Source organism: Ornithorhynchus anatinus, chromosome 10 (genome assembly GCF_004115215.2).
Source record: "Ornithorhynchus anatinus isolate Pmale09 chromosome 10, mOrnAna1.pri.v4, whole genome shotgun sequence".
Taxonomy (NCBI): domain Eukaryota; kingdom Metazoa; phylum Chordata; class Mammalia; order Monotremata; family Ornithorhynchidae; genus Ornithorhynchus; species Ornithorhynchus anatinus.
Window position 1 is genome coordinate 51,336,840 of NC_041737.1, and position 25,731 is coordinate 51,362,570.

The following is a 25,731-nucleotide window of genomic DNA, read 5'->3' on the forward strand; positions in this document are numbered from 1 at the left end:
AGTACAGAGCTAATGGCTTGGCTGGTGTCATGTGCATTTTCTCGTCCCTCGAAATGCAACGAGCAAGCAGGTGGACAGGGGTGTTTTGTAAGTGGGTGGTACGCACAACACCAAGTGGAGGGTTTTTTTTTTAATTACCCAGTCCCATTTGCTCTGATGCGCCAGCCCAATCAGATCCCTCATGCCTTCAGAATCCACTTTTGGTTTTCTGTTTGTGCGGCTTGCCCGGAGCAACTAAACACAATGACTGAAAAAGAAAAAAAGGCTCCATTCCACTTGATCTGGCCACCCGGGTCCACTTCCTGCAGCATGTATCAGGCAGGGCCAAGACATTCAGATCTCAGGGAGCCCCGGTGGACAGGCAAAAGGGATATTTTGAGCTGGGCTCTGAGCTACTCACCTCTCTCGGAGATCTGGATCCCCCTTCCCGGAATGTGGGTTTGCACCTGAAATTAATCTGTAATTTAAAAAAAAAAAAAAAAAAAACGGGGAAAAAATAGTGAAAGCCGGTTAGTTTTACTTGAACAAAGAACAAGTAACAGCGGGATACCCAAATAGCTGTTTCCTGGTGAGCTGACATTGGGTAACCATAAGCGAGAAGGACAGAGGAAACTTTTTAAAAGTTATGGTAAAACAAAGTCTTGGATAACCCCGTATTCCAGCTGAAAACCAGGAGTCAGCTCCTGAGGACAGACCAGTAGGGCACACTGCTCTCAAGGAGACAGTGGTTCTGAGTTTCATTTGAAAAGAGAGAGACAAGAAGGCAAAAGAGAAAACAGCACCAGGTCCGCGAACATTAAGTGTAAAAACACAAAAAGGGATACTTAAATAAGTCGAGAACTGAAGCGATCCATATTGAGAGCCAATATGCACAGGGAGCAGAGAGAATGGCTGGAGAGTGAGAGAGAAGAACTTTCTGAATCAATCCTATTTATTAAGCGCTTACTGGGTGCATAGCACTGTACTAAGCGCTTGGGAGAGCACAGTATAACAGAGTCGGTACATACCTTCCCTGCCCACAACAAGCTCACTGTTTAGAGGGGGAGACAGTCATCAATGTAGACAAATAAATTAGACCTATGAATATAAGTGCCGTGGAGCTGAGGAAGGGGTGAATAAAAGGTGCAAATCTAAGTTCTGAAAGCGAAGGGAGCGTAATGATCAGCGATGGGTCCCCGGAAATCATCTTCACTGGGCAAGCAACCCACCCTGGTGGAAAGTGTTCCTTATCTAGAACCAAAGGGTCTGAGCCGGCATCCACAGACTTTGATCTGCCCCACAATGGCGAGGCACAGGGGCCCCATTAGCACCCCACGTGAAGCTGACAGGAGCGTTTTGACAAAGGGAAATTCGTAGGTGGGCCAGTCCAGCATCCTCTTCTGCAGCCCCCACAGGGGCAGGTAAAAGTCAAAAGGAATCCCTGGCCATCCACACATGGAAAGCCCTGAAGCTGAGTGACAGGGTCACCTGTACCTGAGCAGGAAGAGGGAAAACGAATCCCCCAAGTCTTCTGTCCCCACACACTCTCCGGCTGCCCCATTTCCCTGAGTTAACCACAGAGGACGTGTTTCCTCAGGAGACCACGAAGGCCAAAGCCAGCAGTTTGTCCAAGCAGGATTTGAACTAATTCACGGGTGAGAGGCAGACTCTCTGGCTGCCCCATTTTCCTCAGGTAACTTGGGAAGACGTGTTCCTTCAGGGGGCCGAGAAGGCCAAAGCCGTCAGATCAGAAACCGTCAAAGCGGGATGTGAACGAATTCATTGGCGAGATGTCCATAATGAGTTACTAACGGAAAAGGGGCAGAACCGGGACTGGAAAAGGGGCAGACCCACGTCTATCCGGTTGGCCGAACTGCTTCTCAGGATACCTGCCGCCACCGCTGGCGATCGAACCCTGGGCCAGGAGGATCGGAAGGGCGCTGCTGGTGTTCTTACATCCGTCGAGGGAGAGGATCAATCGGGCCTCCCCCCCACAATCACACGCATACGCTTGAAGCGGAGAAAACGGGACCAAACGGGACTGTTCTTAAGATCACGGATCTCTGGAAGTTTGAGCGAGTGCTACAGAGGAATGACCCCACAGTGGCGCTGCCTTACCTTTTCCAGCTGCTCCATGCAGGCTGCGTGGACCACAATTTTACACACCGCACACTTCCTCCGGAGGGCAGATTTCTACAATTAATTTTGAAAAAGCAATTACCGGAGGCTCATTCACTGGAGAGAGCTCATTCAGCACCTATGCAAGTTCAAGAGGACACCCTCCCCACTTGGCTAAAACCTAGGCCGACGGACTTCTGGCAAATTCCACAGACCGATATCCCGGTGGGGAGGCGAAGGTTCGCGTCTGGCCGCAAATGTTGAGTGGCAATTCAAAGCCAAAAGAATTCTGGGTTCGACATTTGCCAAAAGTGTCCAGAAGTATGACAGGTTGGGGAGGCAGACTCACAAAGCTGATGAATAATAAACAGTAGTATTTATTGAGCACTTACTGGGTACAGAACACTGTACTAAGCAAGCTGGGAAACACCTTCTCTACCCACAGGGAATTCACAGGTCAGAGCAGGAGGAGGGGCTTTCCGGCCCGGCGGTACCTGTGCAAAATAACCAGAATTCTTCCTCGGGGTCCCATGCCTCCTCCAGGGAGGCAGAAACAAGAAAAGGAACTTGAAAAGTACCAGGAGGCCAACAGCTAGAACCGTGTCGATATATGCGAACCACACACCAGAGATTTATAGACATTGCTACCTTGGAGCCCCACCAACTGTTTCGTGTGCCCGGATACATCCCCCAGTGGAGACCCCTTCTGCCTCACCCCCGACCCCAACCGGACTTAGTGGGGGTCTTCCTGGTGGAAAGAACTAGAATGGAAAAATGACTGATTGAGCACTTCTGTTGTTGTTTCAGCCAAGCTGAAAAGCTCAGGAAGGACTGTGCGAGCCAAAGACCTCGACTTCTGTCCACCCTGCTCCCTGCAAATTAGGGAGTCCGCAGCCAACACTTAATGATGCTCATCTGCTTGGAATTTGAATATATGCTCGTGGACTGGAAGTCCTCTTCGTTTGCATGCTTTCCCTTTCTGGGGGGATTTGAAGGAATCTTTGCCTTTAAAATTTCCAGGAAAAAGATTTAATTGGAATATTGGAGCAATTGCCCACCCCAGGGCTTAAAGGCTGCAAAGGGATTCTTTATCTCTCAACATCACTGATGAATCCACAGCCTGTGAGAGCTGCCCATTTATTTAAATCTCCATTTCTCTAAATCTGATTACGCGCTAATTCTTCTAGGATTTCCTAAGTACTAAGAGCACCGTGGAGACAGGCATTATATAAATACATGATATTATTTCTGTTGTGATGGCCATCTTGGAGCCTCAATCATCAGTCTAAGTGGAAGCAGGAATCCCTGGATTATCCCAAAGCTGGTTAAAAGGAGAGGGATCAAATTAATAGGGAAATAGCGATAACTGTGGGATTCGCTGGGGGTACGTACGATGTGCACTGGACTGTCCAGTATAAAACCAGAAGGATGGCCACCCTAGCCCTGAGATGTCCAGCACAGTGAGCCTTCTCCGCAAAACCCCGGGGTCGGTGGCCCCCCGACACCCAACGTGACCGCGGCTTAGCTCACCTGGGCTCTCAGAGGCCAAGAGCAAGGTCTCTCTGGGGTGACAGGGCATTGCCCACCTCTCAGGGGTCCAGGCACAGAGGCACAGACCAATCTGGGCAGTGGGAGTTAACAGAGAAAAGATGGAGGCGATGATCAATCAATTTTATGTGCTGAGTGCTTACTGCGGGCGGAGAACTGTACTAACAGAGTTGGTAGACGTGTTCCCTGCCCACAATGAGCTTAGGGTTTTTTAGGCCCCAGGGCCAGCTCCACCTGTTCTCTTGAGGTCTTGCCAGGTGCTCCCTCCTCCTCTTTACAGAAATCCTCCTTTCCTTCCGTTTTTCCCTGGAAAGGGCACCGGAGGATTAGATGCAGAAGCTATAAATAGAAATCCTCAACCGTTCAGCAGAGTAAGCACTTACCAGCTACTCAAAGGGGCTTCTTGCCCAAGAAGAGGAATTTGGGATAGTAGGGGCGGGCGGCCTCCGAGGGTCCCGCTCCAGCCCACCAGACATAGTCTCTGCCCTCAAGGAGCTTGCTATCTTATAGAGAACTATCTCCAGTCAGGGCTGGGGACTACAAGCAGGGCAGATTCACCCGATCATTTGGGCATTTTCATACCACCCAAATGGATGAAAAGGCAATATCCAAAGCCAGCTCTGACGGGAGGGAAGGAAGAGAGAGCAAGGTCCCGATGTTTCCCAAAATTCAGCTGCTCTGGGCAGTAGGTCAGCTTTTGTGTTTTAACTGATGTTTGTGTGAGTGCTTACTGTGTGCCAGGCGCTGGAGTAAGCAGTGGGGGAGATACCAGCTCATCAGGCTGGACAGTCCCTTATCCCACATGGGGCTCATTGTCTTGGTCCCCATTTTACAGATGAGGGAACTGAGGCACAGAGATGTTAAATGACTTGCCTAAGGTCACCCAGCAGACAAGGGAAGCTGGAATTAGAACTCAGGTTCTTCTGACTCCCAGGCCCTTTCTCCATCCATCAAGCCACACTGCTTCTTCGCTGTCTCACTGAGCTTGCCCTGGCCAGGAAAGCTTAGCTTTCCAACTGGATATTTCAGTGGCCAAGGCCTTTCCAACCCAGATTCCGTACCAGGTAAGCCTGATTTTTGGCACCTAACCAGTCTGCCGGATATTCTCAACCACTCTCGGCAAAGAGGACCACCGTGGATATCAGCAGGACCACCTCTGACACTTTCACAGTCCACGCTGCCAGCCCGAAGCCCAGCCCACCCCAATATCCAGGCAGGCAGATCGGCAGTAGGGTGAACTCGGGGTAGACAAGACAGCCAGCACCTCCAGCCGTCACCTGTCGATCGAGCGTATCCTTAAACCAATGAGGCCCGCACAAGGTGTACCCTGGGGGTACCGCCATCTGTCCAAGAGCCCAACGTCCTTTCTCAAAGCAAACCGAGCTCACTGCCAGTTTCCAACCCCCTTCTCTTGAACTGAAAAACGAGGCTGAGAGTGAGGTTAGAGATGTTAACAGCAGGTGGGGGTCCGCTCCGACTCTCCGTGCTCGCCCTCTGTACATCTGCTCACCGAGGACACTTCCGGCAATTCACGTTAGTGGCCAGTGCCTTAGTTTCCTCATCCAAAATATGTGGAGGCAGCGGAGAGGACACGGGATTCGGAATCATGAGACCCCCCCCCCCCCAAGTCCTAGTCCTGGCTCTGCCCTCTGCCTGCTGCGTGACCTTGGGCAAGTCACTTACCTTTTCTGGGCTTCAGTTTCCTTATCTGTAAAGTAGGATTCTCCCTCCCTCTTAGACTGAGTGCCCTGGGAGGGACAGTGACTGTGTCAGACCTGATTATCTTTCATCTACCCCAGCATGTAGCTCAGAGCTTGGCACATAGTAAACACTCAGTGCCATCATTATTCCTATTACGGGGATGATCCCACCCCGCTCTCCCTGCACCGCTCGGGGATGTCGTCAGATGCGGCTGATCCACGTGGCCTGCTCCCAGCCCACGGGAAGGGAAGGGCCGAATGCATTCGGGGCTGAGCGGTCTCGTGACGCGTGATCATTTCCAAACTGGGCTGGATGTACAAGGGGATCAGAAAGGACACTGAGGCTTCTGGAACAAAGTGGAAAATCCAGACCCATTATCTCTGTAGCCCCCATTCACATCCTTCTCTTTTCCCGACCCAAGGTGAGAGACAGAGGAAGCGCTCTATTATTTAGAGGACACAACTTGGAAGCTTTAACCGTGACATTAATTTTTCGGGACACGTAAGGCTTATGCCAAAGAGTGTCCTTGTCAAGTCACACACACGCGCTCACACAATCCCTCAGGGGGTTCTGGCACAGAAGCGGGAGAGTGAGACACCAGGACAGAAAAACCAAAAAACAAAACAAAAAACGCAGAACAGGCTGGTGGTCCCTCAGAGCCGTCCAGTGAGCACAGCCAGGTCAATCTGCGAGGTATTTACTGAGCACTTACTGTGTGCAGAGCACTGTACTAAACACTCGGGGAACGACGACATAACAGAGTTGGTAGACGAGCTCCCTGCCCACAAGGAGCTTAGAGTCCAGAAGGGGAAGCAGAACATTAAAATAAATTGTGGATATGTCCACAAGAGCCCGTCGATTAGACTGTAAGCCCGTCAAAGGGCAGGGACTGTCTCTATCTGTCACCGATTTGTACATTCCAAGCGCTTAGCCCAGTGCTCTGCACATAGTAAGCGCTCCATAAATACTACTGAATGAATAAGAGCTGGGGAGCGAATAAAGCGTGCAATCAAAATCCTACCCTGCTTGTTAGGGAATCAGAGAGCTACCGGCCTACAGCAGGAGGCCTGCTTGGGGCCAGTAGGCTGCATATCAGAATAAAGTGCTTGTGCACATGGTAAGAATGTCATCCGTTAAGCATTTCATATCAGTGGTATTTACGAAGCACTTGCTGCGTGCAAAGCACTGGAAGAATTCAATACATCTGCTAGACATGATCCCTGCCATGATCCCTACTGTACTCTCCTGTCCACAGGACAGTGCTCTGCAGAGAGAAAGGGATGGATTTATGGGCTGTGGAGAGAAGAGGGTTGTAAGCACAGCCCCGTTAATAATGTTGGTATTTGTTAAACACTTACTATGTGCAGAGCACTGTTCTAAGCGCTGGGGTACATACAGGGTCATCAGGTTGTCCCACTTGAGGCTCACAGTTAATCCCCATTTTACAGATGAGGGAACTGAGGCACAGAGAAGTGAAGTGGCTTGCCACAAGTGGCAGAGCTGGGATACGAACCCATGACCTCTTTCCACTGAGCCACGCTGCTATGAGCCCATCACTGGGCAGGGATCGTCTCTATCTGTTGCCCAATTGTACATTCCAAGCGCTTAGTACAGTGCTCTGCACATAGTAAGCGCTCAATAAATACTACTAAATGAATGAAGTTCTTTAATAGGAGGGATCAGGTCTACCTACTCTAATAATAATAATGTTGGTATTTGTTAAGCGCTTACTATGTGCCGACCACCGTTCTAAGCGCTGGGGTAGACACAGGGGAAGCAGGTTGTCCCACGTGGGGCTCACGGTCTTCATCCCCATTTTACAGATGAGGGAACTGAGGCACAGAGAAGTTAAGTGACTTGCCCTCTACTGTACCGTGCCCTCTCCAGCACTTAACACAGTGCTCCGCGCACAGTAAGCACTCGATAAATGCTACTGAAAGGGCTGAAACAGTCATCTTCTCTCTCTCTTTTTTTTTTAAATGGTATTTAAGCACTTACTACATCCCAGACACTGTACTAAGTGCTCTCTTTCAGGCCCCTTTGGGCCTGTCCACTGAGCTACCCCTGAACATCCCCCTTCCCTACCTCATCGGGCCCCGGGACAAGGTAGAACGTTCAGGGTTCATTCATCTAATCATATTTATGGAGCTCTTACCGTGTGCAGAGCACTGTCCTAAGCGCTTGGGAGAGTACAACGCAACAATGAGCAGGCGCGTTCCCTGCCCACAACGAGCTTACAGTCTAGAGAGGAAGACAGACATTAACGCAAATAAATCAATTACAGATGTGCACATCAGTGCTGTGGGGACGAATAAAGGAAGCAAGTCAAGGTGATGCAGAAGAGGAAAGGAGGGCTTAATCAGGTTTCCGTCTTCAGCGAGGGTCAAAAGAGGTCAAGAGGGCGGAGGGTGAAACTCACCGCAAATTTGACCTGGCAGCTCTCCTCGCCCAGGTAGCAGAGATCTCCTGAGACATTGGTCTCCAGCCATAGGTGCTCTCCATTCACGGCATTCTCCTGCGGGGCCGAGACGAGACGTCAACTCGGTTCATTCATTCGTTGGTTCAACAGTATTTATTGTTTACTGGGTGCAAAGCACTGTACTAAGCGCTTGGGACAGTACAACAGTCAGACACATCCCTGCCCACAACCAACTCAGTCTAGAGGGGGAGACAACTTGGTTCTTCGCTTTGGGGGAGACATTTGTCGGGGAGATCAGAGGGGACAGGGTGCCAGCCCGGGCCTCCGTCTCTGGCGGAGCCGAAACCGTTGGCGCGAGTCCGGTCCGAGGGCTCCCTGGCCTTTTGCTGAAACCGTCGTGGAGTCGCCCCCACCCAGATTCGGGGAGTAGGTAGCAGGCTAAGCCACCGGTCGACAGCGAGCTACGGGAGGGTCAGGATGGAGTGGACAGTGGAGATCAGGAGCAGCCTGGGACACTTCAAACTCTCTGGACCTCAGTTTCCTCATCTGCAAAATGGGGATAAGACTGCTGCTTTCCCTTTCTCTTATGCGGCAAGCCCTTTGTGGGACAGGGACCGTGTCTGATCTGATCATCGTTTATCTATCTCAAGGCATAGCCCAGTGATTGGCACATTGGCTTAATGTCAACTAAATTTATGTGGAGTGACAAATCACTCCTGGGGAGTAACCTCAAAAACACTTTTCACCTTCCTGGTTCTCAGGACCGGGGCAGAGGCCAGTGACTTTTGGGGGGGGGGGGGGCACCTGGGCACCAGCAGACAGCCTTCTTCCCGGGCACAAAGCCAGTTCCTGTGCCTCAAAGAGCCATCCCATTCTAACACGACCCCAGGAGCCCTACCCAAGGGAACCCTCAGCCTGGTAGCAAGCCCAGGTCCTAGGACCTTCCTGTTAATCCTGTCGGGCTCCTATCTGCCCCCGACAGGTCTGGTCCCGGGCAAGAAAGATCCAGCAGGAAGCCTGTAAGCTCACTGTGAACATGCCAACTCTGTTATATTGTACTCTCCCGAGCGCTTAATATGGTGCTCTGCACACAGCAAGCTCTCAATAAATAAGATTGATCGATTTGGTGACTGACAATGTGTGGGCTGAAAGAGAGAGAGAGAGGAGTCAATTGGTGCAGGTGAATGACAAGGGGAAGGTGGTAGCCCCCAGGGCGTGATCCAGCAGATATCCAGGTTTTCTTGAACCAGTTACAGAAAAGACAGTTTTCTGAGCTCCCCCTTCCCTCCAACCAGCTGGCATGGAGGCTCCCAGTAGCCATTCTGACCATACCCCTTCGTGCCCTCTAACCACCTCCGGAAGTGCTGCTGGCAACAAAATCAGGGGGACCTAGCGGAAAGAGGCCCGGGATTTAGAGAACCTGGGTTCTAACCCCGGCTCCGTCACTCGTCTGCCGGGCGATCTTGGGCAGGTCACTTCATTTTTCTGTGTCAGACACCAGATCAATCAATCATATTTATTGAGAGCTTGCTGTATGCAGAGCACCATATTAAGCACTTGGGAGAGAACAATATAACAGAGTTGGCACGTTCACATTTCTTTTCTGCAGAATGGAAAGTCAATACCCGTCATCCCTCCCGCTTAGTCTCTGAGCCCCATATGGGACAGGGACTTGCCTGTTCTTACCTTGTATTTATCCTAAAGCTTAGGGCAGTGCTTGGCACATATAAAGTGCTTAAACTCATTCATTCAATCATATTTATTGAGTGCTTACTGTGTGCAGAGCACTGTACTAAGAGCTTGGGAAAGTACAACACAACAAAAAGCAGTGACATTCCCTCCTCACAACGAGATACCACAATTCTCCTCGACATCCATTCTCCTCCCACATTCCCACCAATAAACCTACCGAGGAGAAGAGAGGACAGCAAGATACCCAAACCGCTGTTGAATGTGCTTGGGCCGCTCTCCTCTCTAGATTGAAAAATGCCCTAGGGCAGGGGCTGTCTACTAACACCACTTCAACCATTTCATTCAGTGCTAAGCACAAGAATAAGCCCTCGGTAAATACTACTGATCGATCGAGGCCATCAGTTTGGCCTGAAGCTCGCTGCCATGGTGCCCCCACCCCGCCGTATTGAACGTTCCCAAGCGCTTAGCCTAGTAAGTGCTCAATAAATACCACTGATGATTCATGAGGACAATCTCCCGAAGTATACACTGGACTAGAAACTTTTTAAAGACTTCAGACGGTAAAATATTGGAGAGGTGAAGTAAGATACCACAGGAAGGCAAAAAAAAAAAAAAGGAGAAAGAGGATCAGAAGCGGAAATGTCTTGGATGACGTCAAACCGAGGCCACTAATGCGAGTATTGGAAGAAAACCAGTTGAAGTGGTTGAGGGGCAGAGACCAGAGGAGGAAGATAGGAAAGGCTCGGAAAAGCACCAGAAGCTGGGGCAGAGAGTAAAAAGGTTGGAGGGAGGTCAAGGTGAAGGCTGAAAGAGCAGCCGGAAAGATTGGGATGGAGTGGAGAGCCGCAGACCCGTGGGATCGAGAGGATCGATTCTCCCCGCCATGCCCTCTCTGGAGAGGAGGAGCCCCCAGGAACCCCTCTGACTCTTGCTCCCCCAAAACTACCTCTGGGGGATGTCCAGGAAGGGTTCCTGGGGGAGAGAAAGGATCTCATGAAGACTGAGGCAGATCGGTGGCAGGGGAAGGGGCACGCCTGATGAGAGAGTCTCCCACCAGAGCTGAGCTAGTGAAAAGACCGCAGGGCTCGAAGTCAGGAAGCCTGGGTTCTAATCCCAACCCCACCGCTTATCTAGGTGTGACCTTGGCCAAGTCACCTGCTGCTCGGGGCCTCAGTTTCCTCATCAGTAAAAATGGGGATTCAATACCAGTTCTCCCTCCCTCATACATTGAGCACCTCACTGGGGCCGAGACAGCTTCCGATTTATCGATCATATTTATTAAGCATGTATTGTGTGCGGAGCCCTGCGCTAAGCACTTGGGAGGCAGAGTTGGTAGACACGTTCCCTGCCTAAAATGATTATCTTGTATCTTCCCCAGTGCTTAGCACAGAGCAAGCACTTAAAAACCATAGTTGTTATTAGTATTATCATTATTGAGTTCAGTGTTCACTAGGCTTTCTTGGGCCCCTGCTAGTAGACTTGAATGGTACCTGGGGTGACCCAAGCTGGGGTCCAGGAGAGGAGCAAACCCCATCCCGGAGGGAAACGAGGCAGACGGAGAAGGAACAAGAGAGTGAGATGCTTGAGGAGGCAGCTCAGACCCCGGGAAACCAGATGGTTTTTTTTCTTCTTGTTAATTAATGGTATTTGTTAGACACTTCCTATATGCCAGGCACTGTACTAAGCCCTGGGGTCTTCATTCAGTCATTATTCATTCATAATAATAATTAAGGCATTTGTTAAGCATTTACTATTCACTGCTTTAAGCACCGGGGGAGATACAAGGTAGTCAGGTTGTCCCACATGGGGCTCAGAGTCTTAATCCCCATTTTACAGATGAGGTAACTGAGGCCCAGAGAAGTAAAGTGACTTGCCCAAGGTCAACCAGCAGACAAGTGGCAGAGCTGGGATTAGAACCTTCCGACTCCCAGGCCCACGCTCTATCCACTACGCCATGATACTTCTCTGCTTCATATTTATTGAGCGCTGTGCGCAGAGCGAACATATGATTTGGAGAGTACAATATAGCAGTAAGCCGACACATTCCTTGCCCATAACGAGCTTACAGTCTAGAGAGGGAGACAGGAATATAAATAAGTGACAGATGTGTACATAAGTGCTATGGGGCTGGGAGAGGGGATGAATAAAGGGAGCGAGTCAGGGCGATGCAGAAGTAAATGGAAGAGGAAAGGAGGGCTTAGTCAGGGAAGGCCTCTTGGAGGAGATGTGCCTTCAATAAGGCTTTGAAGGGTGGGAGAGTAATTATCTATCAGATTTGAGGAGGGAGGGCGTTCCAGGCCAAAGACAGGGGTCAGCAGCGACAATCAGATTGGACAAAATCCACGACCCACTTGGGGCTCACAGTGTTACCCCCATTTTACAGATGAGGCACAGAGGAGTGAAGTGACAAGGTCACAGAGCAGACAAGTGCCAGAGCAGGGATTAGAATCCAGATCCTTCTGATTCCCAGGCCTCTGGTCTTATCCAGTAGGGCACACTGCTTCTTCCCGGAACAGAACCGGCGGAACCCAACGGGAATGCGGTTCCCTTATCCGAGCAAGCCATCGGGGTCACCTGCCCGGGGGTGTTTCCTTCGGCTTTCTAAGATAAGACGGCCTAGTTCCATGCCCCAGTTTAAAGGGCCGCCAGCCCCGGAGCGCTCCGTCCCCAGACCCGCTGCCGAAACAGCGAGGGCGGCCCCGTCCGAACCCCGATGTCTTCCTTCCCGCTCGGGAGGGAGCTCATCTGCGGGTGGCTGAGGCCGGAAAAGGGAGGGAAAGAGTTGAGGGAGAGGAGGAAGAGGAAAGGGCGGAGGGTTGGATCAAACTGAGGGTCTGGTGCGGGTTGGGATTGGGGGCTGGGGTGATCTTGGGTCACTTCCAGACCCCTGAACTCAAGCGGGTGAGAAGAGTATCAGGTGGAGGGTGGTTTCAAACCAGCCCGCCTCGGGGAAGAGCCTCCGGCCCCAGCCAGAGCCTGGAGATCCATGTGGTTTCTGAGGGAGAGAGTCTGAGAGGAGGAAATTAAAAAACAGTGGGGAAGGAGAGGAAAATCATCTTCTTCACACCCTGTGATAGCATTGCAAACTGCCACCGCTCAAAGCCTTAATTCCATCCCCAGTGACCTGGGGCTTGGAGCACTGACGTTTACCAGGAGGTCCAAGTTAGCGGACAACGGGCAGAGTTTTCAACTGGTTAACCCCTTCTCCCCCCGGGGCACATCATTCCCAACTCAGGGGACTGGCTGAGCCACTTTTCCTCCTCTAGTGGCTGAGCTCGACTTTTACCAGGGGGCAGCAGCCTGGAGGTGGCTAGTGAGGTGAGAGGTTATGACCTACAACCTGAAATGCAAACTCCTTTGGTGACCCGGCCCCTGGAGAGGTCTTCCTAAGTGACTGAGTGCCCCACGTTGCCGGGGGGAAATCAATCAGCGGTATTTATTGAGCGCTTCTGAGCTCTTTGTGGACAGGAATTGTCACTCTTCGTTGTTGCATTGTACTCTCCCAAGCACTCAGTACAGCGCTCTGCACACAGTAAGCGCTTAATAAATGAGAGCGAATGAATCAATGAATGGATGAAGGGCCCTGAAGCGCTTGGGAGAGTACGATTCAACAGAGTTGGCAGACACATTCCCTGGGAACCAAGAGGGTGGTTGAGGCGTTCAAAGAGAAGGTATTTTTACGGGTGAATCCACTTGGAGTCATAGCCAATAACAGTCTGAAGAGCTTGAAATTGAGTGAAGGGCTGGTCAGGTGGCCAACGGTGCTCACCCAATCTGTCCTACCAAGTGTTCAGAAAAGCAGAGTGGCCTAATGGACAGAGCACCCGCCTAGGAGACAGAAGGATCTGGATTCTAATTCCGGCTCTGCCACTTGTCCACTGGGTGATCTTGGACAGGTCACTCATCTTCTCTGTGTTTTGGTTCCCTCATCTGCCAAATGGGGATTAAGACTGTGAGCCTTCTATGGGACACGGTCTGTGTCCAACATGATAAACCTGCATCTACTCCGGTGCTTAGTACAGAGCTCGGCGTCATAGGAAGCACTTAACAAGTACCTTTAAAAAAAAAAACCTGGCTCCTGATGAAGATGCTGGGCAAGGGATAATAATTATAATTAATAATTAAAGGTATTATGTTCCAAGCACTGTACTAAGCGCTGGGGTAAACACTAGATAACCAGGTTGGACCCAGTCCTCGTCCCACATGGAGCTCACTGTCTAGATAGGAGGGAGTAGGACTCAAACCCCATTTTACCCATGAAGAAACTGAGGCAAAGAGAAGCATGCGCCCAAGGTCACACGGGAAACAACTGGCAGAGCCGGGATTAAAACCCAGATCTGGAAGTGGAAAGACAAGGAGCTCAAAACCCAGTCAGGGAGAGGAGACAACACGGCACTGACCCGCCAATTGTCAGATCAACACCGTAGCCGTGAGAGGGCACTGAGAGGGAGAAGGTTGTCAAAGGTTGCCCACCATCTCCACGCCGGCAAGGTCGGCCCCGAAAATGAAGTCTGGTCCTCAGGCCTGGGAGCAAGAGGGAGCAGGGTGGGGTTTTTGACCTATTCCCCGTCAAGGTAGTCTTTTGACCTGTTCCCAGGGGGTTGATGCTGCCTCCGGGTATCACGGTCAACGAGCCGATTGAAAAATAAAACAGGAGGGAGGCAGGAGACGGAGCTGGCCAGAGGCCCAGGTGCGAGCAGAGCGGAAGAGGAGTGAGTCACCTGACCAGAAGTCGAATTTCGATTCAAAAGCCCAAAGCGACACCTACGCTCCAGTCTAGGGTGGCCTTGGGCTCCTTCACTGGACCGTTGGAGACCGGCAGGCTGAGGGAGGGCCCGGGAGCCAGCAGCTGAAGGCCAGAGCGAGAGATCGCTTTCCTGCAGCGGGAAGACACAAAAATACCAAAAGGAAATTAGAGGCTGTAGCATAGTTCTTATATCCCCACTGGAAGTGGTCCTCTAGACCGTAAGCTTGTCGTCAGCAGGGACCGTGTCGGTTATACTGTTGCGTTGTACTCTCCCAAGTGTTTTGCGCAGTGCTTGGCACACAGTGAGCACTCAAATATGATAGCTAGGTGTCATTTTCTGATCCAAAAAAAGAGCTTTGGAAGAGGTTCAAACTGGGTGGAGACAGGAGAGGCCGCTAAAGAATGGGGGGGGCGGGGGGGGGTATGGGCTAATACTGGGAAGAAGAGGAAGAGAGGAATATGGGATCCCTATGGTGATCATGACGACAGCAGCACTTGCTACTTACTATGTGCCAAGCACTGTGCTCTATACAGGATAATCAGATCGGACACAGACCCTGCCTCACACAGGGCTCACAGTCCAGAAGGAGAGAGACTAGCTCTTCCAGCCCCTTTAACACACTGAGGAAACTGAGGCCCAGAGCAGTTAACTGACTTGCCCAAGATCACACAGTGGGCAAGCCAGGATGAATAATGTTGGTATTTGTTAAGCGCTTACTATGTGCAGAGCACTGTTCTAAGCGCTGGGGGAGATCCAGGGTCATCAGGTTGTCCCACGTGAGGCTCACGGTTAATCTCCATTTTCCAGATGAGGTAACTGAGGCACAGAGAAGTTAAGCGACTTGCCCACAGTCACACAGCTGACAAGTGGCAGAGCCGGGATTCGAACCCATGACCTCTAGACCCCGTATTAGGCTCTCCGAATAAATCTGACCTGGATGACCGTCCACCCTAGGCTCTTCCCCCTGTAGCCTCCTGCCCGATGGGTGGAGAGCTCCCTAGACCCACCGTGATCGCTCAGAGCAGAGAAGTTGGCCTATCGCAAAATCGCTGACACTTCTGATCAGCTCACAGCCTTGACTGGACAATATCGATCAATAGATAGTATGGATTGAGCGTCCTCGGTGTGCAGAGTACTGTAGCAAGCACTTGGAGAGCACATTAGCCCTGTGGGGAGGGGATGGTCCAGGCAGGTGTTCAGGGGTGTTCAGTCCCAACCCTGTGAGCAGCCACCCAACAGGACCCCGCTTTGCTACTGAGGGATGGGGCGAGAAAGGGAGAGGTTTTCTACCTGTATGTCCAGCTCTCAGCTGGTCAATTCTCCTGTAGGGCAGACAATAATAATAATGATGATATTTTATAAACACTATGTGTCAAGCACTGTTCTAAGCACTGGGGCGGCTACAAGCTAATCGGGTTGGACAGAGTCCCTGTCCCACACGGGACTCACGATCTTAATCCCCATTTTACAGGTGGAGGTAACTAAAGCCTAGGGAAGCGACGTGACTTGCCCAAGGTCACCCAGCGGACAAGTGGCAGAGTGAGGATTAGAACCCAGGTCCTTCTGACTCCCAGGCCAGTGCTCAACCCATTAGGCCATGCTGCTTCCCAGAACGGGATTAAAAGCTCCTTGAGGGGCAGGGACCATGTATATCAACTCTACTGTACTGAACTCTCTCAAGAGCTTAGTACCATGTCAGTCGTACTTACTGAACGCTTATTGTGTGCAGAGGATTCCATTAAGCGCATGGGAGGGTACAATATAACGGACACATTCCCTGCCCGCGACAAGCTTACAGTATAGAGGGGGAGACCAACATTAATGGGAATAAATTAAAGATATGGGCGTAACTGCCGCAGGGCTGGGAATGGGGTTGGAAAAAGGGAGCGAGTCAGGGAGTCACAGAAGCGAGAGGGAGAAGAGGAAAGGAGGTCTTAGTCAGGGGGACGGGGAGATGGGCCTTCAGTAAGGTTTTGAGATCCAGGGAGAGTAATTGCTTGTTGGCTATGAGGAAGGAAGGCCTTCCAGGCAAGAGGTACTCTGTAGTGCTCAATAAATACCAGATTGACTTTCTCTGTTTTTTGTGGGGTGTTTTTTTTTTTTAAATGTTCAGTTCCCTGCCGTTGAGCCGCACACCCGTGTTCACGGGCATTTAGGAGGGCGGACCTGGAGGCGGGGAACCCTGAGCGCTTTGTACAGTACTTAGTGTTCTGCTCAGTACAGTGCTCTGCTCATAGAAAATGTTCAATTAATACGATTGATTTACTAAACACTGACCAGAGAACTCTCCAAAATTTGGACAAACTTAGTCTCTTTTCACCAAATAGCATTCAGAATACCATCGGATCACACTGTGCGCCCCATGTCACGTGTGTGATGTCATGTACTTTTCACGGATGGAATTCTTGGGGATCAACAGCAGGCACCCTAGGAAGGGGACCCCCCCCCAAGCCCCCGTCCAACGGGAAGAGGGTAGGGCCGGCCTTCAACAGGCTTGTTAAAGCTATGGCTTCCCTCTCCTAGATCACTTCGCCTCCACCTGTGACCGTGTCAAAGCCGGATGGTGTTCAGTCAGTCAGCCGTTTCTATTTTTTGAGTGCCCACTGTGTGCAAAGCAATATACTAAGGGCTTGGGAGAGTACATTTAACAGATATGCTCCCTGCCCACAACGAGTTTACAGTCTAGAGGGGGAGAGAGTCATCAATATTAATGTTCAATCCTTATTCCTGCCCACCGGAAAACAGGGAGTTCATTTCACACCCTCCCCTCTCTGCAACCAAAGAGCTGCCACTCTTTCCTCACAGCTGTGTGGGTGAAACCCACATCTCTAGATATTCTAGCAGAAGCAATAACCAAAAGTCGCAGGGCCCAAAGCCAGAAGACAGTCAGACAGACAAGAGAGAGGAAGGCAAAAAGGTCAGCAAGGCAGAGAGCCACGCGGAAGCTCAGAGTTAAATAAATACGATTGAATGAATGAATGAAACCCGAAAACAACTGAAAAGTCCATCTTCCGACCACGGGGTTTTCACTGCTCCAGCTCGGTTCCGGCTCCTAACGAAGACTTCTGGGAAGCAAAGGTCAAAGATTAAACTATCAAGGAGGCAAGAGAAGGCGAACGCAGCCGCGAACTGGGAAAAAGATGGGATCGATTCGGGGGAGAAGAGAAATCAGCTGCGTCACAGGGACGGGCTCTTAGCTTTTAAGTGAAAAGAGGTTTTACAAAAGTCATTATGTAAGAGAGGAACAAGGGGAGAGACCGGAGACCGTAGCAGGCCGAACGTCACGCTGATGACACTTTTCATTTCTCACAGGCTCGCCGGTGTGAATAACCGTGGAAAAAAAAAAAATCCTTTTCCTTAATAAGACTGCAACAACTGTTGTTTCCGTTCCTGAAAAGTGACCTGAATTCTTTCAGCTGCCACAAAAGCAAGTTGTTTTCCTGATCAGTTCTGCCCTGGTTAGGAAGGACTGGGACTAGGAACTGAGGGGGGAAGAGAGAGAATGAATGAAAATACAAAAGGGGGGATGGGAGGGGGTCCTTTGCTCTGCTTTTCCACTGACTTCTGCTTCTGCGGATAATAATAATAATGGAATTCTTTGAGAACTTTACTGTGTGTCAAGCACTGTACTAAGCGTTGGGGTAGATACAGGGCAAACGGGTGGACACAGTCCCTTTCCTCAGTGGGGTTCACAGTCCAAGAAGGAGAGAGAACAGGTTTTGAATCCCCATCTTATGGATGCTACTGAACCAGATCCCTGCCCTCAAAAAGCTTAGTCTGGTGGTCGATGGCACCCGCGATGGGTTGGCCCTGTGAACCAGGACTGTGGGAGGAGAGCGGACCCCCTCCAACTCAGATTCGCCTTCCTCCGGTGAACTGTTGGAAGGTGGGAAGTGGAGGATTAAACAGCGATCATTGAGAGAAGGCGGGCGGGCACGGTGGGAGTGAGGGGACCTGGGTGGGAAAGATGAGAGTGGCGTACAGTTAGGTGAATTTGGGAGGAAAGGAGCAATCTGCGGAAGTAGCGGGCGAAGAGAGCCTGAATCCTGAGGACTGCAAAGTCTTCTGAGGGGGGAAAAAAAGTGTTAGGGTGCAGTTGCTGATTTAAGCTATAATACGCAGACAGAGAGGTACTGTTTTGTTGCCACGTTGACTTTGCACTCACTCTGCCAGGTACATTATGAAGTCTGGAACAAATTCTATTGTTAATGTCACCTGGGACAAGTTTTCCTGAAGGGCTGGAGGGAGGGGTCATGGGCCTCCATGTGTGCTAAGCACACAGTAAGCGTTTAGTAAATAGAATTGAATGAATCAGACCCCCCCCCGACACCCCACTCCCAGCCCCCTCCAGAGTACATCTGACAGTTCTCCGATGATCTGTTGGCTTAACTGCTCTTTTAATCCAATAATAATCATGATGATAGCATTTGTTAAGCATTATATGCCAGGCACTATACTAAACGCTGGAGTAGATACCAGATCTTCCAGTCCCACATGGGACTCACAGTTTAAGCAGGAAGGAGAACAGGTATTGAATCCCCATTTTGCATATGAGGGAACTGAGGCACAGAGGAGTAAAGTGATTTGCCCAAAGTCATACAGCAGGTACAAGGCAGGGTTGAGCACAGCGTTTGGCACACGGTTCTTATCCTGGTTCTGCCATGTTTCTACTGCGGGACCTTCGGCAAATCTCTTCGCTCCTCACCCTGTAGAATGTAAGTTCGTTGTAGGCAGGGAACGTGTCTACAAATTCTGCTGTATTGTAGTCTCCCAAGCCCTTAGTACAGTGCTCTGCACACAGCAAGCACTCAATAAATATGACTGATTGATTCTCCATGCCTCAGTTACCTCATCTTTAAAATGGAGATTCTATACCACTCCCATCTACTTAACTGTGAGCCCCATGTGGGATAGGGACTATGTCCAGACTGATTAACTTGTATCTTCCCCAGTGCTTAGTATAGTGCTTGGCACACAGTAAGCACTTAACAAGTACCATAATTATTATTATTATTATTAGGGTCAGCAGCACTTCCATCCTGCCTCTTGGGATGCCAACCGGGCTGCCACCGATTCCCGGAAGCCCCACCTCCAGCAAACTCCATCCTCTTGCCTGATTCCTGGGAACTTTCCTGGCCAACTCTGAAGCCGATCACATCCCACCATTTCCCGCATCGGCCTTCATACTGACCTCCCCGCCTCCAGCCTCTCCCCTCCCCAGGCCATACTTCGGTCTGCTGCCTGGATCATTTTTCTAATTCATCATTCTGCTCACGTCTCCCCAGTCCTCAAATTCCTCCAGTGGCTGCCCGTCCGTCTCCGCATCAAGCAGAAACTCCTTCGCCTTGGCTCTAGGACCGTCAGTCAGCTCTCGTACTCTCTCTCCTACCTTAACTCTCTCCTCCCCCACTACAAACCAGCCCTCACACTTCCCCCGTCCCCGGATCTTTCCACATCCAGGCTGGCTCCGTAGCATCTTCCCTCCTGCCTCTCGAATTGCACTGGGTGTCATGTGTGTGGTTCCACTTGGAGGGGCCCCAAAGTTCAGCTTAGGTGGCTAATTAAAAATGTATAAATAGCGGTAAGGTGCCACTAGAGAGCAAATGTAAAAGCAGAAACAGAGTAGACTCTTGTTCCTCTTCTAGATAGCTAGGGAAGGAATAAAGGGCAAAGGACAATGTATAGATAACATGTGCTCAGGTTACCAATCCCCAAAAGCCGGGAACCAAGACAGGGTGGCTTAGCGGAAAGAACACGGAACTGGGAGTCAGAAGACCTGGGTTCAGATCCCCACTCCACCACCTGCCTGCTGTGTGACGTTGGAAAAATCACCTAAATTCTTTTTGCTACAGTCTCCTCGTTTGTAAAATGGGAATTAAATACCTGTTTTCTCTCCTCAGACTGTGAACCTTCTGTGGTATGAGCATTATCGGATTATCGATCAATCTTTTTAATTCCCTTTAGACTGTAAGCTCATCCCTCTAGACTGTAGGCTCGTGATGGGCAGAGAACGTATCTGCTAATTCTCTTGTAGTCTCCCAAGTGCTTAGGACAGTGCTCTGCACCTAGTAAGGGCTCAGTAATACCATGGGTTGATTATTTACTGGGTGCAGTACTGAGTGCTTGGGAGAGAAAACTATCACAATATAACAGACGCACTTCCCGCCCACAAAGAGTTTACAGTCTAGAGGATTATCCTGTGTCTAACCCAACGCTTGACACACAAGTACTTAAACACCACAGTTATTATTAAAAGCCAAGGACCGGGTATACACCGATCTCAACCATCCCCTCTACCCAAACAGAAACCTGAGAACCGACCGCTTCTCATTCAAGAAATGTTGGCAGGGGTCCAGCCGAGCAGAAGCTCCCTGTCGCAGGCTCAGGTGTCTGGAGACCTGGGTTAAAATCCCAGCTCCGCCACTGGACTGCTATGTGACCTCGGGCAAGTCACTTCGCTTCTCTGGGCTTCAGTTTCATCATCTGCAAAATGGAGATAAAAATACCTACTGTTTCTTCTCGGATGGGAACCCCTCAGAGGACAGGGACCATGTCCGTAAGCAATAATAATTATTGTAGTATTTGTTAAGCGCTTTCTACGTGCCAGGCACTGTACTAAGCGCCGGGGCGGATACAAGCAAATCTGATTGGACAGAGTCCCCGTCCCACCTGGGGCTCTCAGTCTTAACCTCCATTTTACAGATGAGGCAACTGAGGCCCAGAGAAGTGAAGTGACTTGCCCAGGGTGACACAGGAGACAAGTCGGCAGAGTCGGGATTAGGACCCAGGTCCCTCTGACTCTCAAGCCCGTGCTCCATCCACCAGGCCGCGCTGATCTGATTACTTCACATCTACCCCAGTGCTTCGTGAAGTGCTTGGCATGAAAGGCAGGGGTAGCTCGTGCAATGGCCAAACTTTCGTTTCTTTAGCACTGATTATTTTCATTCAGTCGTATTTACTGAGCGCTTACTGTGCGCAGAGCACTGTCCTAAGCGCTTGGAATTTACTTTTCGGCAACAGCTAGACACAATCCCTGCCCACAGTGGGGCTGCAGTGGGCCACTGCTCTAGTTCCTGGCAGTGGCAACCCCAGTGCCCCCACCCCCCCCAGCGCTCAGCTCCCGCTCACCGTCCACCTCCCCCCCCCCACCCCACCAGGAATGCCTGATCGCCCCCACCCCTAGAATCTCTGCCCACCTTGCGGTTAAAGGATTTACTTTTGAACTAAAGCCACGGTATGTTTCTGGTTTGCAATTCTTCAGTTCATGGAGTTTGGCAGGCCCTTAATAATAATAACAACAACGACTGTGGCAATTGTTAAGTGCTTAGTATGTGTCAGGCACTGTACTAAGCAATGGGGTGGATACAAGCAAATTGAGTTGGACACAGTCCCTATCCTGGGCCTCACAGTCTCAATCCCCATTTTACAGATGATGTAACTGAGGCACAGAGAAGTGAAGTGACTTGCCCAGGGTCACACAGGAGACAAGTGGCAGAGCTGGGATTAGAACCCTGGACTTTCTGACTCCCAGGCCTATACTCTATCCACTATACCTTGCTGCTTCTGATTAGAACTTAAGGACTACCCCAGCTAAAGCAGTGGGAATATCCTGTATCGAACCACCGTTACAGAAATAACACTTTAGCTAATCCCCCGTATTCCCTACAAGAAGCAAGTTCCGAAAAACAACATCACCGCCTCTGACAATAGCTGTGATATTTGTAAAGCGCTTACTGTGTTGCCAAGCCCTGTACTGAGCACTGGAGTAAATACCTCCAACAGGACACAGTCTCTGGCCACACAGGGCTCACAGTCCAAATAGAAGGGAGTAGGATTTAATCCCATTTTACAGATGAGGAAACAGTTACAGAGAATTAAGTGACTTGCCCACGGCCACGCAGCAGGCGAATGGTGGAGCTAAGATCAGAACCCAGGTCCTCTGACTCCCACGTCCATGCTCTTTCCCCTTGACCACGCTCCTTTATGTGGTATGTCTTTCCATGGGAAGAGAAGAAGAGCTAGGGAATGTATGTAGGAAAATTCAGGCCATCCCCAGGGGGTCAGGCCAACAGTCCCTACAGCCCAGGTTTTGGCCTCCATTGAGATACGAGGTAAGTAGTAAACAGATTTGCCAGGGATCTGGAAATTATAAATAATCTAACCTAGTTTCTCTCCTTTTCATCCATCAATCTTCCTTTGAAGGTGACTTCTGTGCTTTAAAAATATCCAGCAGGTCAATGAACATTTCTTTGGTCTTTCCTCTCTGATCTTTCAAAATGGAAAAGAATGCTATATTTAACACTTCTAAGTGGAGCAGGCTCTCCCCACTCAGTTGGACTACTGCTCCCCAAAAGCTCATCATTTCTTGATTTTCCTGTCCCTCCCCAATCTCTCATTGCCCCACATCCTCTATATTAGAAATGTAAGCCACCAGTCAGTCATATTTATTGAGTGCTTACTGTGAGCAGAACACTGTACTAAGCATCTGGGACAGTCAATATAACGGTGTTGGTAGACACGTTCCCTGCCCACAACGAGCTTGCAGTCTAGAAGGAGGGGGGCGGGGACAGACATTGATGCAAATAAATTATGGATAAGTTCATAAGTTCTGGGTGGCTGGAGGAGTGGTGAATAAAGGGTGCTAATTCAAGTGCGAGGGCAACATAGAAGGAAGTGGGAGAAGGGGAAATGAGGGCGTAGTTGGAGAAGGCGTCTCAGAGGGGAAATGTGCCTTCAATAAGGCTTTGAAGGTGGGGAGGGCGATCGTCTGTCAGATGTGAAGAGGGAGGGCGTTCTGGGCCAGTGGCAGGGAGTGGGCGAGAGGTTGGCGGCGAGATAGATGAGATCGAGGTACAGTGAGTAGGTTGGCATTAGAGGAGCAAAGTGTGCGGGTTGAGCTGTAGTAAAAGAGCAGCGGGGTAAAGTAGGAGTGGGCAAGAAGATTGAATGCTTTAAAGCTGAAGTTAAGGAGTTTCTGTTTGATGCCAAAGTAGCTGGGCAAGCACAGAGGCACCACTGGGATATAAACCCACGACCTCCTATTTATCAAACGGAGCCACAAGAAACTTCAGGAAGGATGAAGGGAGAAGGGAGCTGGAAAAAATAGGCAGATCTGGGCAGGAGAGAGGAGCAAAGGGGAGGTGGGGAGGTGGGGGGCTGCTGTGAGGGAGAGAAGGGGAGTCCTGAAATCGGTCATGGACCACTTGGAGACAACTGTAGAACAAACTCGGGACTGGAATTCAGAAGACATGAGTTCTAGTCTCATCTCGGGCACGGGCCTATTAGGAAACTTTGAGCAAGGCACAGAACCTCTCTGGGCCTGCTTCCTCATCTGTAAAATAGGGATAAGATAGATCATGAGCCTCATGTTTCCAAATCTTATAACCTTGAGTCTACCCTGAGGATCTACCAGATAATAAGTACTCAGTAGATGACAAAATCATTATTATACAAAATCTCCTATACAGATTTTGCTTGAATCCACCCCAGCACTTAGTACAGTGCCTGGCACATAGTAAGCCCTTACCAAATACCACAGTTACTATTATTAGACTGTGAGCCCCATGTGGGACAAGAACCGCGTCCAACCTGATTACCCTGTACCTGCCCCAGTACTTAGTATAGAAGCACTTAAGCACTTAAATACCATAATTATTAGGCAGTGAAGCTACTTATTGACTCCGATGGAGGGAAAAAAAAAAAAATCACGCAAATGGCATTTCCCAAGCTGCCTCCTGCAGAACGGAATCCCGCCTGCCTACGAGGGTGATCCGCCGGGATGTGTGAACGACGAGAAACACCTTGGCAGGAGCCACAAACTCTGTCTCACCATCACCCCAGTGGGCCATTAAAAAAATCAGCGGAAAGCCACCGAGCTCCCAGCGATTTCACGGGCTCGTTAATTGCCTACGAGTGGTTCTCCAGGAATAGTCTGCTCCGCTCCGTACTACAGCTCTCCCCGACAGCTCCGGGGTGATGCCTCTGTAGAGCTGAACCCGTGAGGAGGCTTGTTTGGAGGGGCAACCGTCCAGTCAGTCAATCACATTTACTGAGTGCTTACTGTGTGCAGAGCACTGTACTAAGCGTTTGGGAGAGTTTAACAATAAACAGTCACATTCCCTGCCCACAACGAGCTTATGGTCTAGAGGGGGAAACAGATGTTAATATAAATAAACGACAGATATGGACATCAAGTGCTGTGGGACTGGGAAGGGAGACGAATAAAGGGAGCAAGTCGGGGCGACGCAGAAGGGAGTGGGAGAAGAGGAAAAGGCTTAGTCAGGGAAGACCTCTTGGAGGAGATGTGTTTTCAACATCCCCTCTGGACTTATAAGCTCGTTGTGTCAGGGAAGGTGTATGATTATTGTTGTATTCTCCCAAGTGCTTAGTACAGTGCTCTGCACACCGGAAGCACTCAATAAATACGATTGAATTAAAAAATGAATAAGCAGGGGAGTGTCATCGTCTGTCCGTAGCTGGCCTTCGCAGTCGGAGAAGACACCTCCAATGGTGAAATTCACCCCGGGGGGGGATGGGTGGGGCTGAAAAGGCCAAAGCGGGACCCATGGTCCCCACTGCACTGTGCCCACACCTAGGAAGGATCTGGGCACAGAAGAAGCTGGTAAGTGTCTCTGCCACCTGTGCCCCTCTGCCCGGACATGATAATGATCCCCTTTGTGGCATCAATTGACTCAATAATTGGCTCAATAAATACCACTGAATGATTAACGGTTGAGTTTCTTGCTCACCCCTTATGACCCCTGGATCATTTTCTTCTGCATTTTGCTCCAGCCAGTCCTTGCCCTGGCTTATAATTGTACCTTTCCCTGTCCCTCCTGACCTAGATTCTGCTTAATGCTGTGTTCTATGCACTCGGTTCTGTATACTTTGGCCATTTGATATTCTCCCCACCCTCGGCACTTACGTACTCATCTAGAAATTATATATTATAAATTTATATTAATGTCTGTCTCCCGCTCTAGACTGTAAGCTCATCGTAGGTGGGAACAAATTTACCAGCTTTATTGTATTATACTCTCCCAAGCACTTAGTACAGTGTTCTGCACCGAGTAAGCGCTCAATAAATGCCCAAAATGTTAATGATGTTCTCCAATTTACCAACCAACCAATTTTCCCTCCTCTCCCACCCAATTGCTCCCTCCTAGACCGCTTTCCTCTACAAGCTGAGGGGGAAAGCTTCCATGTCAGAGGCCAAAGACGGAAGAAATCTCCAAGCTGCCCGAGCCCCGTAACCCATCCTGAGAGGCAGCTGCACGGAGGGCTGTAGGAGCAGGTTGCCATAACAACCCCTTCGCTCACATCTACTGGTATCAAGCACTGCTTCATCCTTAAGAGGTTCAGTTCCAACAGAGAAAAAAAAATAATCTGGGGAGTTAAAAAAAAAAAAAAAAGAGTGGGGAAAGAAATTACATCTCTATGTTATTGTCTCTTAGCTATATGGGGATAGCCTGACAGAGGTTCATATAAGAGAATGGTAAGAGACAGAATTTAACCTCTCCCCCCATA

The 25,731-nt window shown here is 50.1% G+C and overlaps 1 protein-coding gene across 2 annotated transcripts in view; it reads right to left on the reverse strand.

Moving 5' to 3' along the window:
* The window catches only part of DGKI (diacylglycerol kinase iota), a 143,581-nt gene extending 135,735 nt beyond the window's left edge, over positions 1-7,846 (reverse strand). For both annotated transcript variants that reach the window (XM_029073824.1, XM_039913249.1), the window contains exons 1-3: positions 7,766-7,846; positions 2,098-2,172; positions 401-457 (exon numbers count right to left, since the gene is read on the reverse strand). In XM_029073824.1, the coding sequence (XP_028929657.1) occupies positions 401-457; positions 2,098-2,115 (75 nt within the window). In that variant the 5' untranslated portion in view covers positions 2,116-2,172; positions 7,766-7,846. The remainder of the gene's footprint in view (positions 1-400; positions 458-2,097; positions 2,173-7,765) is intronic.
* Positions 7,847-25,731: the final 17,885 nt, after the last annotated feature.